This window comes from Ornithorhynchus anatinus, chromosome 2 (genome assembly GCF_004115215.2).
Source record: "Ornithorhynchus anatinus isolate Pmale09 chromosome 2, mOrnAna1.pri.v4, whole genome shotgun sequence".
Lineage (NCBI taxonomy): Eukaryota > Metazoa > Chordata > Mammalia > Monotremata > Ornithorhynchidae > Ornithorhynchus > Ornithorhynchus anatinus.
This window is the reverse complement of record NC_041729.1, coordinates 157,387,562-157,408,495: the sequence shown is the minus strand read 5'-3', so window position 1 is coordinate 157,408,495 and position 20,934 is coordinate 157,387,562. Positions and strand designations below refer to the sequence as shown.

General features: G+C 45.9%; 1 protein-coding gene across 7 annotated transcripts in view; it reads right to left on the bottom strand.

Moving 5' to 3' along the window:
- Positions 1–20,934, bottom strand: part of SLC16A7 (solute carrier family 16 member 7) — a 238,141-nt gene that overhangs the window by 64,818 nt on the left and 152,389 nt on the right. For all 7 annotated transcript variants that reach the window (XM_029057057.1, XM_029057047.1, XM_029057039.2 and 4 more), the window contains one exon: positions 12,494–12,739. In XM_029057057.1, coding sequence (XP_028912890.1) covers positions 12,494–12,710 — 217 coding nt within the window. In that variant the 5' untranslated portion in view covers positions 12,711–12,739. The remainder of the gene's footprint in view (positions 1–12,493; positions 12,740–20,934) is intronic.

Genomic DNA, 20,934 nt, shown 5'->3' with positions numbered 1-20,934 from the left:
TTCAGGATATCTCTACTTGGATGTCCTCCTGCCACCTAAAACTCGACATGTCCAAGAGAGAGCTCCTTATCTTCCCTCCCAAACCCTGTCCTCTCCCTAACTTTCTCATCAGCTAACCTTTCGGACTGGCTTTTGAAGAATGCTGCTAATCTTGGCCACCGGGAGCACCAGTGGGGATTGAAAACACAGTGCGGCTCAGTAGGTGTATTTCTTGTTGCTTGTTAGATTCAGGAAAAGTACAGAAAGCAACAGCGCTAAGCATTTAGTACAGTGCTTTGCACATAGTAAGCGCTTGATGAATGTGAGTGAATGAACTCCTCAGATACAGAGGAGTGTGGTTTATTTCACGCACAAAAGTCAAAACAACCGGGGCTATTTGTATTAGATGGATTTCCCAACTATCAAAAGTAGCTGAATGCCATCATTACATTTAAACACAGTAAGCATACAATAAAGATAATTGAATGAATGAATGGATCTGGGCTCTGGCAACTATTTGCTAGATTAGCCTGACCTGAAATATTCATCTCAACCCAGAGATCTCCTCATGATGGAATGCTCACAATATCTTTCTGAAAAAAAAATAATAATTCAGTCCACATCTCCCCACTCCTGATAAACCTGTAATGGATGCTTATTCACCTTTCATCACAAGGAAACTTTTTACCATCATGAGCTCCATCAGCTCTCTGCCTCATCACAAAAGTTGCTGATCAACTCAACTGTACAGACTCAATCTGCACCTCCAGAACATTGCAAAAATCCAGCATATGCTCTTCATTCAAAATGCTACCACGTTAATCCAAGCAATTATCCTATTCTGCCATGATGACTCTATCAGTCTCCGTGTTGCTCTCCCTGATTCCTGTCTGTCCCCACTCCAGTCCATACTTCACTTTGCTGCCCAGACCATTTTTCTACATACATGTGAACTTCCACCTCAAGTTCATCCTTGCATGATTTAACTCTGACTTCTACTCAAGACTTGCAAAATTATTTCACCGTCCTTAATGGTACCCATGCCCACCATCATCAGTTCCGATATAAAACTCCTTCCTCAAAACCCCTGCCTCCCCGCCTCCCCTATCTCTCCTGCGTGATTTCCCTAAAATCCCTCCTGCTCCTTTCCAGTCCCTCCCTCCTTCTGCCCTTCTTCAACTCTCCAATTTCCCCCGGTGGCAACTCAAGAGGCGATCTCCGGCCTTGTCTCAAAAGCCACCCCCTCCACCTGCATATCCGACCCATCCCTCCATACCTTATCAAAACACTTGCCCCCTACCTTCTTCTGTTCCTGACTGCCATCTTCAATTACTCACTCACCAATGACTTTTACCTAACTCTTTTCAAATATGCTTATGGCTCCCCATCATAAAAACTGAAAACCCTCCCTTGACCCCAGTTGTCTCCGTCCTACCACTCATCTCTAAAATCCTTGAGCGAGCTGTCTACACCTGCTGCCTCCACTTCCTCTCTTCCAATTCTCTCCTTGATCCCCTCCAATTGGGCTTCTGTCTTCTTTAAGCCAATGAACCTGTCCTCTGAAAGGTCTCAAATGATCTCCTTCTTGCCAAGTCCAATGGCCTCTACTCCTAATCCTCCTCAAACCATCAGCTGCCTTCGACACTCTTTACCACGCCTTTCTCCTGGAAACATTATCCAACCTTGGCTTCACTGACACTATCTTCTTCGGTTCTCCTATCACTCTGGCCATTCATTCTCTGTATCTTTCATGGGGTCCTCCTCTGTCTCCCACCCGGCAACTGTGGGGATCCCTCAAGGTTCTGTCCTGGGTCTCCTCCTGTTCTCCATCTGCACCCACTTCCTTGAAGAACAGATTCACTTCCATGACTTCAACAACCACCTCTATGCAAATTATTCCAAATCTACATCTCCAACCCTCATCTCTCTCCCATTCTGCAGTCTCACATTTTCTCCTACTTTCAAGGCACCTCTATTTGGATGTCCCACCAACTCCTCCAACCTAGCACGTGCAAAATAGAACTCCTTATCTTCCCACCCAAACCCTGTCCTCCCCACAATTTTCAGATCACTGAAGACGGCACCACCATTGTTTCTTTCTCACAAGCCCTTAACCTAATAATAAGCACAGTGACAATAGTAATGTGTGGTATTTGTTACGCGCTTATTGTGTGCCACGCCCTGTTCTAAGGGTTGGGGTAGATACAAGATAATCAGATTGAATCGTCCCTGTCCCATAGAGGGCTCACAATCTTAATCCCATTTTACAAAGAATGTAACTGAGGCACAGAGAAGTGAAGTGACTTGCCCAAGGTTACCCAGCAGACCTGGGTGTTATCTTCAACACACCTCCCTCATTCAACCCACATATTCAATCTGTCACTAAATCCTGTCATTTCAACCTTCACAACATTAATAAAATCCATCCTTTCCTCTCCATCCAAAATGTTAGTGTGTTAATCCAAGCATTTAACCTATCCCATCTTGATTACTCTATCAGTCTCATTGCTGACCTCCCTGCCTCCTATATTCCCCCACTTCAGTCCATACTTCACTCTGCTGCCTAGATCACTTTTCTAAGAAAATAATAATAATGATAATAATAATAATGTTGGTATTTGTTAAGTGCTTACTATATGCAGAGCACTGTTCTAAGTGCTGAAGTATTCATTCATTCATTAATTCAATAGTATTAATTGAGCGCTTACTATGTGCAGAGCACTGTACTAAGCGCTTGGAATGAACAAGTCGGCAACAGATAGAGACGGTCCCTGCCGTTTGACGGGCTTACGGTCTAATCGGGGGAGACGGACATACGAGAACGATGGCGATAAATAGAGTCGAGGTGAAGAACATCTCGTAAAAACAATGGCGATTAAATAGAATCAAGGCGATGTACATTTCATTAACAAAATAAATAGGGTCATGAAAATATATACAGTTCAACAGACGAGTACGCTGCCGAGGGGATGGGAAGGGAGAGGGGGAGGAGCAGAGGGAGATGGGGGGAAAAGAAGGTTAAGCTGTGGAGAGGTGAAGGGGGGGTGGCAGAGGGAGTAGAGGGAGAAGGGGAGCGCAGTCTGGGAAGGCCTCTTGGAGGAGGTGAGTTTTAAGTAGGGTTTCGAAGAGGGAAAGAGAATCAGTTTGGCGGAGGTGAGGAGGGAGGGCGTTCCGGGACCGCGGGAGGACGTGGACTGGGGGTCGACGGCGGGATGGGCGAGACCGAGGGACGGCGAGGAGGTGGGCGGCGGAGGAGAGGAGCGTGCGGGGTGGGCGGTGGAAAGAGAGAAGGGAGGAGAGGTAGGCGGGGGCAAGGTGACGGAGAGCCTCGAAGCCTAGAGTGAGGAGTTCTTGTTTGGAGCAGAGGTCGATAGGCAACCACTGGAGGTGTTTAAGAAGGGGAGTGACAGGCCCAGAGCGTCTCTGCGGGAAGATGAGCCGGGCAGCGGAGTGAAGAATAGACCGGAGCGGGGCGAGAGAGGAGAAAGGGAGGTCAGAGAGAAGGCCGACACGGTAGTCTAGCCGGGATCTAACGAGAGCCCGTAGCAGTAAGGTAGCCGTTTGGATGGAGAGGAAAGGGCGGATCTTGGCGATATTGTAAAGGTGAAAGTGGCAGGTCTTGATACAGGGTCATCAGGTTGTCCCACATGAGGCTCACAGTCTTAATCCCCATTTTACAGATGAGGTCACTGAGACCCAGAGAAGCGAAGTGACTTGCCCATAGTCACCCAGCTGACAAGTGGCAGAGGCAGGATTCGAACCCATGAACTCTGACTCCCAAGCCCGGGCTCTTTCCACTGAGCCACGCTGCTTAACTATCCAGTCCACATTTCCCCACTTCTCAAGGATACCCTGTGATTGCCCAGCCACCTCCACATCAAACAGAAACTCCTCACCATTGGTGTTAGAGCAGTCAATCACCTTGCCCCCTACTTCCTCACCTCGCGGCTCTCCTACTACAACCCAGCCCACACACTGCTCCTCTAATGTCAACCTACTCACTGTACCTCAATCTCATCTATCTCGCCTCCAACCACTTAACCACATCCTCCCTATGGCCTGGAACACCCTCGCTCTTCATAACTGGCAGAAAATTACTCCCTCCAACTTCAAAAGCTTATTTACGCCACTTCTCCTTCAAGAGGCCTTCCCCGACCAAGCCCTCATTTCCTCTTCTCTCCCTCCCTTTTGTGTCACTCTAGCATTCGAATCTGCTCCTTTTTTTTTTTCATGACATTTGTTAAGCGCTCGCTATGTGCCAGACACTGTATTAAGCACTGGGGTCGATACAAATTAATCAGCTTGGTCACCGTCCCTGTCCCATATCGGGCTCACAGTCTTTATCCCCATTTTACAGATGTGGTAGCTGAGGCACAGAGAAATTAAGTGACTTGCCCAAGGTCACAGAGCAGACAAGTGGCTAGGATTGGAACCCAGATCCTTCCGACTCCTTTGTCCGTGATCTATCCATGCTGCTTTATTCACCCCTCCCTCAGCCCCGCAGCCCTTAGGTACATATCAATTTTTTTATTTATTTACATTAACGCCTGTCTCCCCCTCTAGTCTGTAATCCCACTGTGGGCATGAAATGTAATGATCAAATCTGCTATTTTTTACTCTCCCAAGCACTTACTAAGGTGCTCTGCACACGATAAGCACTCGACAAATATGACTGATCTACTGATTGATTGATCACCCCATGGCTTAGCACAGTGCTAGGCACAGAGTAAATGTTTAACAAGTACCATATTTATTAGGCCCCATCAGAGACCTGGAATTATGGAGCATAATGTTTCTTCATCACTCTCATGATGTTTGATTGCAACTTGGCCTCTAAACTAAAATAGCAATCAAATAATTAGTAAAGCCCTTATATTTGTATGAGAAGAGAACATCCCACCGTAACCCTTTTTTTAAATGAAAATTTGATTTTTATTTTTTTTTAACCAAGATAATCTGTGAATTCAAATTATACCAATCCTTGGTAACGGCTACCTTACCAATAAGAATTGGGGCAGGCAGAGTCAAATCTCTTCACAATTATACAAACAATGGACTGGCCGGTATTTAGTTAGGAGAAACACAGTTATTCATTCATCCATCTTTCAGGAGGGCTAAAAGAAAATGTAAAAGATTTTTGGGGGCTACTGAACTAGCCTCTAATTCTGTAAACTACATAATTAACTTAATTTCCATCGCCGAGGAGACATCAATTTTGAAAAATATTACAGATCCTCTCTGTGCTCGTCACAGAGTATCGAAGAAAAGTGAAAAAAGTGGGAACAACTAAGACTCCGACACGCACTTCGGTGGTTAAACTTATGTCCTCGCAACACGCTGTTTCCGGGGCTCCAGAAAAATAACTTCGGGGAGCGCAGGCTCAAGACTCAGTGAGTTGGCCACCATCACGAACCCATAACCCTTAATTCATCGCAACTGGCAGTCGTCGTTCAAGAGAGGCAGGAGAATGGGTTACCATGGAGACTAAACTACCTCTCTCCTCTGGAAAGAATGATTCTTCTAAATCAGAACAGAGATCACCAACTAAAGGACAAGTGAAACTCCAGGCCTGCCCCCTGGGAGTCCTGGATCTCTATTCCCACTGATTTCACAGAAGCCGCTTTCAGAGCTGACAATCGAAAAAGTGAAGCGCCTCCAAGCTCGTAGGAATGGGCGATATCATATTACGTGCTCGGGTCTTCCGGAAGAAATGCACTAATCCGGACAGGACCCAGAAAGTTCAATCATCCTGATGCAATTTGCCACCTCTCCTTAGTGCTTTATTAATGGAGCGATAGGTGTACTTGACCTATTTGCTAGGATTAACTAGAACTGCGGGGGGCCGAACGGATCGCCAGATGGCCGACCGTAATTTAAGGCCATTGATTCGGAGTATGAAGGGAAGGATAAACATAATTTACATGCACTTCAATCCTTACTAGATGCCTTTTATTAGGATCGTTTTCACGCAGGTCTGGAAAGGTAAGTTAATACCTCGCTCCTGAGAGCCAGATGCCAGCTAATTACCGCGCGAGGCTCCGAAAGACCAACGCGTAGGCCAGGGCTACGTACACTCTCCGTCTTACCCGATGACCCTTCCGTAGTGATTAATAGGCTGAACGTTCAGCCCTAATGAGCATGTCAGAGCTTCGATGTTCTGCGGGTTAACTCAATTAGCATGGTGATGAGCGGAATGCTGCATCTCCTTGTGATACAGACGCATTACCCTTCACAGAAAAATGATATGCCTCAGCATCACCCCCCTCATCTTCCCGCCTTATCACAGTCTGATAAACGTGACATGCCAGCCTTCCCAATCAGTCAGTCGATGGTATTTATTGAGCCCTTGCCGTGTACAGAACGCTGTACCAAGTACTTGGGAGAAGCAGCGCAGCTCAATGGAAAGAGCATGGCTTGGAAGTCGGAGTTCGAATTAGTTCTAATTAGTCAGAGGTCGAATTCAGGCTCCGCCACTTGTCAGCTGTGTGACTTTGGGCAAGTCACTTAACTTCTCTGAGCCTCAGTCAACTCATCTGTAAAACGGGGATTAAGGCCGTGAGCCCCACGTGGGACGACCTGATTACCTTTTATCCCCCCAGTGCTCAGAACAGTGCTTAGCACATAGTCAGCGCTTAACAGATACCATCATTCTTCTATGTTGTTGGGTAGGGATTGTCTCTAACTGTGGCCAAATTGTACTTTGCAAGCGCTCAGTACAGTGCTCTGCACACAGTAAGAGCTCAATAAATAAGACTGAATGAATGAGAGTGCAATTCAACAGATTTGGTAAAAGTGTTCCCTGCCCACCAGGAGCTTACAGGCCGGAAGGGGAGCGGGACATCAATATAAATAAATAAATAAATAAATGATGGACAGTTACATAAGTACTGCAGGGCTGAGGGTGGGGGGAAATATCGATGTGGCCTAGTAGAGAGAGCACGGGCCTGGGAGTCAGAAGGACCTGGGTTCTAATTCTTCTCCGCCACTCGTCTGCTGTGTGACCTTGGTAAGTCACTTAACTTCTCTGTGCTTTGGTTCCCTCATCTGTAAAATGGGGAATAAGAATCTGAGCCCCGTGAGGCAGATGGGCTGTGTCCACCCTGATGATCTTGTATCTATCTTAGCACTTAGAATAGTGTCTGTCACAAAGTAAGCACTTAACAAATTCCATTATTATTATTATTTTTATGTGCTTAAAGGGGACAGGACAGATTCAAGTGCATGGGTGTCACGGAAGGAAGGGAGAGTAGGGGAATAGACAGCTTAATAGTTCGAATAGTGGAAAGCACACGTGTGTTGCACTAAAATCGTACGTTTCAATAAATCTATGAGTTGCTATCATTTTTAATGGTTACACGATAGAAGTGACTCTTCAGAACACTAGGTTGGGGCAGGTTTTCCTGGTGGGATTTTAAAATCGATCACTCGGAATAGGATATAAAAGAAATATTCGACGAGTCATCCATTTGGGAGGGGAAGGAAGTATTCATGAATATATATCACAAGCCAACTGTAGTGTGCAGAGCACTCTTCTAGGCTCTAAGGAGCATGGAATAAGGGTCACCAACTCAGGCTCTACCATCGAGGATAGTGGCGAGAGCTGCAATTGAAATTGCGGTAGCAGCGTGGCTCAGTGAAAAGAGCACGGGCTCTGGAGTCAGAGGCCATGGGTTTGAATCCCGGCTCTGCCACTTGTCAGCTGTGTGACCGTGGGCAAGTCACTTAACTTCTCTGTGCCTCAGTTACCTCATCTGTAAAATGGGAATTAAGACTGTGAGCCCCACGTGGGGCAACCTGATTCCCCTGTGTCTACCCCAGCGCTTAGAACAGTGCTCTGCACATAGTAAGCGCTTAACCAATACCAACATTATTATTATTATTATTAACCTGATTAGCTGGTATCTATCCCAGCACTTATTAGGGTGTTTGGCACATGTTAAGAGCTTAAAAATACCACATTATCATTATTATTTTAAAAGATAATCAGATTGGATCTACTCCCTGTCTCTCATCGGGCTCACGGTCTTGATAGGGGGAGAGAACAAGTATTTATTTAGTAGCCATTTTGCGGCTGAGAGGTTAATCGTAATGTTGGTATTTATTAAGTGCTTATCATGTGCCAAGCACTGTTCTAAGTGCTGGGCTAGATACAAGGTTATCAGGTTGTCCCACGTAGGGCTCATATTCTTAATTCCCATTTTACAGATGAGGTAACTGAGGCATAGAGAAGTTGAGTGACTTGCCATAGTCACACAACTGACATTGGTGGAACCAGCATTAGAACCCACAACCTCTGACCCCCAAGCCCTTTTCTTTCCACTAAGCCACACTGCTCTGATTTGCCCAAGGACACACGGGAAGCAAAATGGCAGGACAGGTCCTCTTGTCTTCCCAGTCTCGTCTTCCACGAGACCACACTGAAGGAGTGGGGATGCCTGGAAATGATTCTACAGGATAATGACCACGCAGAGCGACAGGGAGAAACCAGTGTAGAAGCTTATCTTCGGCAAACAGGAGGTAAAGAACACCGGAACTATACAAATAGTGACGACAAACAACGGCCCTCAGAAGAAAGAAGTTGGATAAGAGGGATGACCCCCACGGTCCAAAGGAGAACACAGAGTCTCTGGATCAAGAGTTCATGCCAGGTGACCTGCGAGTGACCTCCAAAAGACCGTTCGGCATCCATGAGGAGGGGGATGGACAATACTAAAAATAGAATAGAAAAACAACTCCAACGGGCCTATCAATCAACGCGTCAGATTTCATAATAATAATAATAATAGTAATGTTGGTATTTGTTAAGCGCTTACTATGTGCAGAGCACTGTTCTAAGCGCCGGTGTAGAGACAGGGTAGTCAGGTTGTCCCATGTGAGGCTCACAATCTTAATCCCCATTTTACAGATGAGGGAACTGAGGCCCAGAGAAGTGAAGTGACTTGCCCACAGTCACACAGCGGATGAGGGGCGGAGCCGGCATTCGAACCCATGACCTCCGACTCCCAAACCCGTGCTCTTTCCACTGAGCCACGTTGCTTCCCTAAATACCCACTAAGTCCTTGGGAAAGCACAATATAACAGAATTGGTAGACATGCTCCCTCCCCACAATGAGCATAATGACAGAAGGTAGTTTGGGATCCCAGAGGAGCAGCCAGAAAGCTCCTTCAGGGCGTGGAGCGTGTATACTTACTGTATTTGACTCTCCCAAGCGCTCAGTACAGTGTTCTTCACAGAGTAAGGGGCCGATAAATACCACCGATTGCTTGAATGATTGAATGATGATCTAAAGGGAATGTTGATCTACCTTGTTGACCTTAGGCCTGGAGGTCCTTGGTGGACCCTCGAAGAACAGCCGGGTTGCAGCAGAATCGCTCCAAAGACCAGTAATTTCCCCTCTGTCGAAGCCCATATCCCAGAACCTCTTCGCCCCCACTGCAGCCCTAAAACCGGACAGCAGGTGAGTAGAAGGAAACCTCTGAATTCACTCTCCCTCTGGCTTCACTCTCAAGCACTATCCATCGGTCGGTCAAAGGTATTTACTGAGTGCCAAGCACTGAACCGAGGTCTCCGGAGAGAACAACCGAAGCAGAACGTCCTAAAAGCAGCGTGGCTAGAGAAGCAGCGTGGCTCAGTGGAAAGAGCCCGGGCTTGGGAGTCAGAGGTCATGGGTTCTAATCCTGGCTCCGCCACTTGTCAGTTGGGTGACTGTGGGCAAGTCACTTCACTTCTCTGGGCCTCAGTGACCTCATCTGGAAAACGGGGACGAAGACCGTGAGCCTCACGTGGGACAACCTGATTATCCTCTAACTACCCCAGCGCTTAGAACAGTGCTCTGCACATAGTAAGCGCTTAGCAAATACCAACATTATTAGTGGATAGAGCACAGGCCCGGGATTCAGAAGGATTTGGGCTCTAACCCAGGTTCCACCTCTTGTCTGCCGTGTGACCTTGGGTTAGTCGCTTCATTTTTCCATCTCTCAGTTACTTCATCTGTAAAATGGGGATTAAGACCGTGAGCTCCACTAGGGACATGGACTGTGGCCAACCTGATTACTCTCTATCAACCCCAGTGCTTAGAAGAGATCCCTCCTACCTCTCCTCCCTTCTCTCTTTCCACCGCCCACCCGGCACGCTCCGCTCCTCCGCCGCCCACCTCCTCACCGTCCCCCGTTCTCGCCTATCCCGCCGTCGACCCCTGGCCCACGTCCTCCTGCGGTCCCGGGATGTCCTCCCTCCTCACCTCCGCCGAACTAACTCTCTTCCCCTCTTCAAAGCCCTACTGAGAGCTCACTCCTCCAAGAGGCCTTCCCAGACTGAGCTTGCCCTTTTCCCTCTGCTCCCTCTGCTGCCTCTCTGTCCCCCCCTTCGCCTCCCCTCAGCTAAACCCCCTTTCCCTCTGCTCCTCCCCCTCTCCCTTCCCCTCCCCTCAGCACTGTGCTCATCTGCTGATGTGTATATATTTTTATTACCCTATTTATTTTGTTAATGAGGTGTACATCCCCTTGATTCTATTTATTGCTATTGTTTTTATCTGTCTGTTTCCCCAGATTAGGCTGTGAGCCCGTCAATGGGCAAGGATTGTCTCGATCTGTTGCCAAATTGTACATTCCCAGCATTTCATACAGTGCTCTGCACATAGTAAGCACTCAATAAATACTATTGAATTGAATGAAAGAGTGCCTGACACATAGTAAACTCTTACAAACACCATAGAATAACAACAAGGAGAAGCAGCGTGGCTCAGTGGAAAGAGCATGGGCTTTGGAGTCAGGGCTCATGAGTTCGAATCCCAACTCTGCCACTTGTCGGCTGTGTGACTGTGGGCGAGTCACTTAACTTCTCTGTGCCTCAGTTCCCTCATCTGTAAAATGGGGATTAAGACTGTGAGCCCCACGTGGGACGACCTTATTCCCCTATGTCTACACCAGCGCTTAGAACAGTGCTCGGCACATAGTAAGCGCTTAACAAATACCAACATTATTATTATTGTTATTATTAACAACAACATAAGCAAGGTACACTTTTCCTGACCTCAGAGAGCTCACAGTTTAATCACCAATAATAAATTGCATTGCCTTCACAGTGCTTGACACACAATAAGCGCGTAACAAATACCACAGTTATTATTATTACGACGATGTGACTAGGCTATGGAAGGTCTCCACTAGAATAAAATCAAGCAATATTGATTTGAGGTGTATTTTAGCAGTTAATCTCTCCAAGTGTTTCAGAGGTCAAATTTTGAGTTGTACACTGGCCTACTCAACCACAGACACGCTCATAAGTGAGCTTCACCATCAGTGTTCTTCTTTGAATACGAAGTACATCTATATCCAAACAAAGGAAGACACTTTTTTTTGCTTAGAGAATCAGTGTGCCCTAGTGAAAAGAGCATGAGCCTGAAAGTCAGAGGATCTGAGTTCTGCACCGGGCTCTGCCATTTGCCCGCTGTGCAACTTTGAGGAAGTCACTCTACTGCTCTGTGCCTCAGTTTCCTCCTTTGTAAAATGGGGATTTTATACCTATACTCCCTTCTACTTAGACTGTGAGCCCCATGTAGGACAGGGTCTATGTCCGACCTGGCTATTTTTGTATCTACCCCAGAGCTTAGTACAGTGTTTGGCACAAAGTAAGTGCTTAACAAATACCACTAAATAAACTGGGAAGGTCAGCACTCTTTCAAGGGATCCTTTGTTTTACTAAAACATTAAACCAAATTCAATGATTGTTTTCCACGGCCAGTTCAGAACCTCCCACCACTAATGGGGGGAGAACCTCAGGGAGACTCCATTAGATTATACGCTCTTTGAGAGACAAAACTTGATCTAGCTTCTACTGTGCTCTCCTTTGCCTTATTACAGTTCTTTGCATTCAGCAGATGCTCAGCAATAATAATAATAATAATTATAGTACTTGTTAAGCACTTACTAGATGCCAAGCACCTCGGGTTGGACACAGTCCCTGTCCCACCTGAGGCTCACACTCTTGATCCCTATATTTTACAGATGAGGTAACTGAGGCACAGAGAAGTTAACAAGGTCACACAGCAGACAAGTGGTGGAGCCAGGATTATAACCCAAGACCTTCTGACTCCCAGGCCCGTGATCTATCCACTTCACCGGTAATTAACATTGAACGACTGACACACTCAGTTCGTACACTGGATCCCAGCGTTTCAGGTGGAAATGAATTGGCTTCATTCAGGACAGCAGGCAGCTGTTTTCAGGAGGCTGCATTGGCTCCCCTCTTTTCTTCACAGACACTGAATGGGCCCGGCCCTTTCGGTTAGATGAATTGTCATAAACTCGAAGACGTTGCGGTTGCAGGATTAATTAAACATTTAGTTCTACCGGTACAGTGGGTTTGTAATACTCAAATGAAACATTTCTAGCTCACTGATTTGTCAAATAGGCATTTAATATAAGAAGGCAAAATGACTCAATTTCAAGTGATTCAATGTGGCATATATTATATTACTTGAACGAGAATGCAGTTTGTTCCCGAGAACCTTACCTCCCGCATACATAACAGCGAGCATTATGGAAGATATCCATGCTATCTCGCTGTAGGAAGTGTGGAATATCTCCTGGATTTCTTTGAAGAACACGGTGATGGCTTTAGGGAAAGCGTAGGAAAATCCGATGGATATAAAAGCTCCGAAGACCACGACCCATCCCCAGCCACCGTCAGGAGGGGTGTACTGAGGGGGTCCGCCTGCTACGGGCGGCATTCTGGATCTTCCTCTGGGTCTTGTGTTCTCTGCAAAACAGATACAAAGAGAGAAGTGATAGCGAATGCATTTTTCATGGTTCTCATTGGTGAATGATTGTAACACCGCATTTGCCTCTCCCGTGGTATGATAACATACAGCCTCTGGAGATTCATTGATTCATTCATTCATTCGTATTTACTGAGCGCTTACTATGTGCAGAGCGTTGTACTAAGCAGCTGGAATGTACAAATCGGTAACAGATAGAGACAGTCCCTGCCCTTTGACGGGCTTACAGTTTAATCGGGGGAGACGGACAGACAAAAACAATAGCAATAAATAGAATCAAGGGGATGTACATCTCATTAACAAAATAAATAGGGAATGAAAATACATACAGTGAGCGGACGAGTACAGTGCTGAGGGGAGGGGAAGGGAGGGGGGAGGAGCAGAGGGAAAGGGGGGAAAAGAGGGCTTGGCTGAGGGGAGCTGAAGGGGAGGTAGAGGGAGAGCAGAGGGAGCAGAGGGAAAAGGGGAAGCTCAGTGTGGGAAGGCCTCTTGGAGGAGGTGAGCTCTCAGGAGGGCTTTGAAGAGGGGAAGAGAATTAGTTTGGCGGAGGTGAGGAGGGAGGGCATTCCGGGACCGCGGGAGGATGTGGCCCAGGGGTCGACGGAGGGATAGGCGAGAAAGGGGGACGGTGAGGAGGTGGGCGGCAGAGGAGCGGAGCGTGCGGAGTGGGCGGTAGAAAGAAAGAAGGGAGGAGAGGTGGGAGGGGGCAAGGTGATCATGAATCGGGTGCAGGAAATTTTACCCTCTACTTGAACTTCAGGGATTTTTGATTGAAGTTAAGAGATTTACACTGTTTCACCTCCTTGTAAAATAAATGTCAAATGAGATTTAATCCCTGAGAAAAAGTATCCATCTCAAATCAAGACGTTGTCCGTCAAATATGCGGAAGAAGCCACACTCTGGTAGGCTTCGGATTTATACAAATAAGTATTTTGAAAAGAACATCCAGTGCAGATGTGAAGCACACTCTAGGTTGAATAGCCATTAATGACCCATTACGAAAGATTTTTCTGAACCAAACTTTTTCTGTCCTTTTATAAACAGAGACTATTTGATCGTTTTGGGCAAGTAATGCTTATTATATTCATTAAGCGCTTTCTGTATGCAAAGCACTGAGGTTGATACCGATGATTTGAGAAGACACAGTGCCTGGGATACAGTCTAAGAGGGAGAGAGAATAAGGTTGGTATTTGTTAAGCGCTTAGTTTGTGCAGAGCACTGCTCCAAGCGCTGGGGTAGATACAGGGTAATCAGGTTGTCCCACATGAGGCTCACAGTTAATCCCCATTTTACAGATGAGGTAACTGAGGCACAGAGAAGTGAAGTGACTTGCCCACAGTCATACAGCTGACAAGTGGCAGAGCTGGGAGTCGAACCCATGACCTCTGACTCCGAAGCCCAGGCTCTTTCCACTGAGTCACGCTGCTTCACAACAAGGGAGAAGCTTGTTGTGAGCCAGGATTGTGTCTATTGTTATACTGTACTCTCCTCAGAGCTTATTGCAGGGCTTTTCATACAGTAAGCACTCAATAAATATGACTGAATGAATCAATGAATGAATCAAATGTCTCAGTTCCAATTTACAGTTTAAAAAACTGAGGCCCAGAGGCATTAGGTAGCTTGCCGTAAGCTCACCCATCAAGCCAGTGGCAAAACAGAAATTAGAACCAAGGTCTTCTGACTCCCAGATCCATAATCTTTCCTCTAGACCACTGAGTCCGTTAGCTGGATGACACCAGAGAAATTTGGCTTAAAGAGGCAGTTGAGGAACTGGGTTCTGGGAGGGGTATGCATATTTTACGACAAATGAGCATTTTTTAATGCCTACAGATCAATCGTCTCATAGTCAGAATTACCAAGTTTCCCGATCTTCTGAAAAGGGAACAGTGCAGGGGGAAAGGAGGAAGGACATTCCGTGAAGCTCCATAGGAGGAAGGGACTCATGGGAAGTTCCCTCCAAAACCAAAGCATGTGTGGGTGAAGGAAGATAATAATAACAATAATGTTGGTATTTGTTAAGCACACACACATGGTCTCCTTTGCTGGACCAGGGCTAGAGAAGAAGTAGAGGGCTGTGGGGATAAATGAGGATGCATGCATGGTTTCCATTACTGGACCATGGGACAGAGAAAGGCTGTGTGGACGAAAGGGGATGCATGTGTGATTTCCACTGCTGGACCAGGGGACAGAAATGAGGGAGAAGGTGATTGTGTGGGTCAAGTGGACGCTTATGTTGTTTTCCCCCCTGGACCAGGGGAAAGAGAGGAGATGGAAGCTGTGTGGGTGAAGGTTGATACGTGTGTGCTTTCCACGTTAGACCAAAGACAGAAAGGAGGTGGAGTCTGTGTGGGTGAAGGGGGACACGTGTGTGGCTTTCCCCACTGGACCAAGGGACAGAGAAGAGGCGGGGGCTGCGTGGGTGAAGGGGATCACCATGCGTGCACGGGGTTTCCACAACAGTGGCATTCGGAACAGAGAAAGCAGGAGGCCATCTGTGGCTTCTCATCAGATCCTGGACCCTAAGCGTTCATGCCACCCTTCGTTCTTTCATCCATCCATTCATTATTCATCCATTCAATCATATTTATTGAGCACTTACTGTGCGCAGACCACTGTATTAATAGCTTGGTAGAGTACAATATAATAACAGATACATTTTCTGCCCACATTGACAGATCTACCTCCCCTCTCACAGTGCCATGTTCTAATAATAAGAATAATAAGAATAATAATTGTAGTATTTGTTAAGTGCTTATTTATGTGCCAAGCACTGTACTAAGTGCTGGGATGAATTCAAGCAAATCAGGTTGGACTCAGTCCTCGTCTGCGTGGAGTTCACAGTTTCAATCCCCATTTTCCAGATGAGGGATTTGAGGCCCAGAGATGGGAAGCGGCTTGCCCAAGGTCATACAACAGAGAAGTGGCAGAAATGGACTTAGAACCCACATCCTAATGACTTTTAGGCTGGTGCTCTATCTATTAGGTCACGCTGGGCTCCAGGAGCCAAGACTCCCCACACACTAAAGTGGCAACCAGAGTGGGGAAGCAGGGAAGCTTGGTTCCCCTGCATTCTTGTGTTTGTTTTCAGAAAAAAAAAATGAAAAAGAAATCCAAGTTTGACATTCCTTTTCACTTTCCCGAAAAGGCCCGTGACTGGTCTTTCATCCTGATGTCCACACCGAATTCCTGAGGGGCCGACTCCACATCAGTAGAGATTGTGTCACGATTGGCAGGTGGAAGTGGTGCCCCGTTGGGTTCAACCTTTTCGGCTCAGGATTTTTAAAACTGATCGTAGGCCAAAATTCTTAACCCAACTTAATGCCTCTTATGCAAATAGCAACCCCATCACCAACTCTTTTGGAGTCCTGATATCCTGACATCACTATAAAGAGAAGATAATCTGATTTTTAAGATCAGAGCTAATTTCGGGATCTACACGTTTAGGGATATTTTCAAGTTTTTAAAAGTCATGTAAATGGTACGATATTTCAACTATCTTGTAAGCCACTCATTTTATGAATGATGAAAGTTATACAATTTACAAAGCAAATAAAATACCTTCTATCTAAAGGGCAAACTATCTTGTCAGATATGTCTCCTGGCTCAACTCACTCTGCTAACTCAGCATGAACAGAGAAATCACTCTTTGGAAGGAGGAAAAGATTGAATACTCCAGAGTATTTCTATGAAATAGATGAGATGATTCTACTTTAAGAAATATGTTTTACACATATATGCGGATAAAGGCTAAATACATTCAGTCGCAGTTTTGGATTTCCATTTTCTGTACTTCTTAATATCACAAGTCACTAAATGGCTGAATGCTGGAATTTCACTTCGCTTTACAGGAGTTTTTTTTTTTTTTTTTTCTCTTTCTTTCCCATTTCATATGAGGAGATTTATCAGTGGAAATATAATTTCTTGTGAGAGAACTTCTTTTAGCATAAACTAACATTTGGGATATGTCAATTCAAATTAACTTTTTCACAGAATGCCTTGGGAAACCTTTCAGTATAGCGAAATGTAGCGGCTACAATAACTATCAGAGCATTTTAGGTTCATATATCACCTTTCACATAAATATCTGCAGGATACTTGTGATATTTTTGAAAGCACCCTACGGAGCATCAGGGGTAAATATTTCCCTCATTAAAGTTTTCTGCCTTGATGAAGCCTAGGCTGTTGTCATTCCTCTTTGTAATGGGGAAGGAAGTCTGGTGATTGGAAATTAGAAAAGAGAGGGGAGGTTTAAGATAAGGCAGTGGGATAAGGAAGGAAGAGGTGGAGTAGTTATGACAGAAGATGCGACGGAAAGGTGAGGGATGATCCATCAACCAATCATATTTATGAGAGAAAATATTGGGCAGAGAGGAAGAGGAAAGAAAGAGGGAAGTAGGGAGAAGCCATTAATAGTCTCTGCTATATCCACGCGATTCTCTTCTGCCAGTCATTCATTCATTCATTCATTCATTCATTCATTCATTCATTCATATTTATTGAGCCCTTACTATGTGCAGAGCAGTGTACTAAGCGCTTGGAATGTACAATTCGGCAACAGATAGAGACAATCCCTGCCCATTGACGGGCTTACAGTCTAATCAGGGGAGGTAACTGCCGGCTGGGTAGAAATGGTGGCCGTGGTTGAGATAGCAAAGATAGGGAGGAGTGGAAACGGGCCCTCCATGGTCGTATGATTTATATAAGAGATGTTTTGTTGGCTTACAGATTTGTTTGGTCATATCACTGGATCTACTAATCCTTAGTAGAAGGGATTGAAATATAACCCAACATGGCATCGCCTTCCCCTGCCAGTCTCCCCCCATCTAGACTGTGAGCCCGCTGTTGGGTACGGGTTGTCTCTATTTGTTGCTGAACTGTACTTTCCAAGTGCTTACTTAGTACAGTGCTCTGCACACAGTAAGCGCTCAATAAATATGACTGATTGAATGAATGAATGAATGATAATACTAATAGTATTACTAGTAGTTTGCAATCTGATGCTGGCCTTGGGCCTGCCCCCTGAACACATCTGTGGTGCTGTGGTGGTTGCTACCCACTCCAAGCTGGGACAGACACAACTGTGGTAGCCCAGATTGGGGTCACCCCGGTCCCTGCCACGGGGGTCGGATTGGGCTGACCCACACCCGCTTCAGTTTCAGAGGAAACCACGAACTCTCGTCTCTGCTGGATAGTCCTTGTGCCCATGGTAGGCTTGGGTTTCTTTATCCCAAACTTCTCAGAAAGTTCCGCCTCCCTCTTTCCTGGCACTGTCCCCTGCTCAGAGGATTGGGCAACCTAAAAATTCAATCTATGAATCCGACTGATCAGTAGCCATTAATAACCGTTCATTCATCTGATCGTCTTGAAGGATTTCACCTCAGAAAGCTGATTTTATGCAGGGATCACATCTACAAACTCTAATAATTTTATTTGATGCCAAAATGTACTTTCCAAGAGCTTAATACAGTGCTCTGCACACAGTAAGCTCTCAATAAATATGATTGAATGAATGAATGTATACTACTACTACTAATAATAATGAAAATTGTGGTATTTGTTAAGCACTTACTACGTGCTGAACATTGTTCTAAGTACTGGGATAGATAATAATGTTGGTATTTGTTCATTCATTCATTCAATAGTATTTATTGAGCGCTTACTATGTGCAGAGCACTGCATTAAGGGCTTGGAATGAACAAGTCGGCAACACATAGAGACAGTCCCTGCCATTTGATGGGCTTACAGTCTAATCGGGGGAGACGGACAGACAAGAACAATGGCAATAAATAGAGTCAAGGGGAAGAACATCTTAAGCGCTTACTATGTGCAGAGCACTGTTCTAAGCCCTGGGGTAGATACAGGGTAATCAGGTAACTGAGGCACAGAGAAGTTAAGTGACTTGTCCACAGTCACACAGCTGACCAGTGTCAGAGCAGGTTTAGATGCAAGGTAATCAGGTCGGACACTGCCTCTGTCCCACATGGGGCTCACAGTCTTTATCCCCATTTTCCTGATGAAGTAACTGAGGCACAGAGAAGTGAAGTGACTTGTCCACAGTCACATAGCAGAGATGTGGTGGAGCCTGTATTAGAACCCATGTCCTCCGACTTCCAGGCCAGTGTTCTTTCCACTAGGCCATGCTGCTTCTCAACTCTGTTGTATTGTTCCCTCCCGAGCACTTAGTGCAGTGCTCAATACACAGTAAATCCCAATAAATACCACTGATTCACATTTCACATCATAAAATGTGCCAACCCATAACAGAACTGCAAAAATGAGTCTGCCCAGGCTTCTTCTACTCTTTCATTCGCTTTCCTCTTACAGTGGCAAAAGCAGCAATCCCAAATGGAAGACTCTCCTGGAGCCAACGAGTATGGTTCCAGTGGCGTTAGGAACGGATCATTCCAGTCACAGGAAAAAGCAACTCGGGATTGTCCGGTACAGTTAAAGCAGTGGCAATCAAGGAAGGAGTGATGGCTGCCGCAGTTGTCAAATATGAGGCGAGGGATGGGAAGAGCAGGAGAAAGAGGCCATTCGGCATTGTCTTCTTTCCTCTGACCAGCTGTCTCTGCCGCTGTCTCTGCCATCTATAATGCTGGCTGTCTTGACCTCTCCACTGTCTTCAACACCGTGGACCTCTGCTCCTCCCCCTCTCCGTTCCCCTCCCCTCAGCACTGTGCTCGACCGCTCAATTGTATATATTTTCATTACCCTATTTATTTTGTTAATGAGATGTACATCACCTTGATTCTATTTATTGCTATTGTTTTAATGAGATGTTCATCCCCTTGATTCTATTCATTGTTATTGTTTTTGTCTGTCCATCTCCCCTGATTAGACTGTGTGCCCGTCAATGGGCAAGGACTGTCTCTATCTGTTGCTGATTTGTACATTCCAAGCGCTTAGTACAGTGCTCTGCACATAGTAAGCGCTCAATAAATGCTATTGAATGAATGAATTAATGAATGGACGACCCCTTTCTCCTGGAAAGACTGTTTAACCCTGGCTCCACGGACGCTATCCTCTCTTGGTTCTCCTCCTATCTCTCTGGATGCTCATTCTTGGTTTCTTTTGCAGGCTACTCCTCTACCTCCCACTATCTAACAGTAGGAGTCCCTCAAAGGACAGTTCTGGGCCCTCTTCACTCACTCCCATGATTTTAATTACCACTTCTGCACGGATAATTCCCAAATCTCCCTCTCTGGTCCTGACCTCTCTCCTTTTCTGCAGTCTCACATTTTCTCCTGCCTCTAGGACGCCTCTCCTTGGAAGCCTACCCAACACTTCTTTTCTTTCCTTTCTATGGTGTTTGTTAAGCGCTTAATATGTGTCAGGCGCTGTAATAGGTTCTGGGGATAGATACGAAGTTGGATGCAGCCCGTGTCCCACATGGGGCTCACAGTCTTAATCCCCACTTTACAGATGAGGTAACTGAGGCACAGAGAAGTTAAGTGACTTGCCCAAGACCACAGCCGACAAGTGGTGGAAGTGGCAATAGAACCCAGGTCTTTCTAACTCCCAAGACGTGTTTTTTCCACTAGGCCACGCTGCTTCTCAAATTTAATATGTCCTAAACGGAACTCCTTATCCTCCCCCTCAAATTCTGTTCTCCCACTGACTTTCCTACCTGTGGACATCACCTCCATCCTCCCTGCCTCGCCACGGCATTATCCTGCCCCATCTCTCTCATTCTACCTGCATATTTCCATCATTATTATTACTATTATATTTAGTCTAACATCAAGTCCTGTCAGTTCTACACTTCAACATCTCCAAAATCCACCCCTTCCTCTCATCCAAACTGACATACCATTGGCACAGGTCCTTATCACAATAATAATAATAGTGGTATTTATTAAGTGCTTACTATGTGACAGTGTACTGAGCACTGGGGTGGAAACAAGCAAATGGGGTTGAACATAATCCCTGCCCCATGTGGGGTCACAGTCTCAATCCCCAATTTACAGATGAAGGAACTGAGGCACAGAGAAGTGACTTGCCCAGGGTCACACAGCAGAGAAGTGGTAGAGCCAGGATTTGAGCCCCATGACCTTTTGACTCCCAGGCCTATGCTCTATCCACTACACCAAGCTGCTTGACTACTGCCTCAGTCCCTTCACTGTCCTCCCTGCTTCCTGTCTCTCCCCTCAACGGTCCACACTCCTCTCTGTGATCG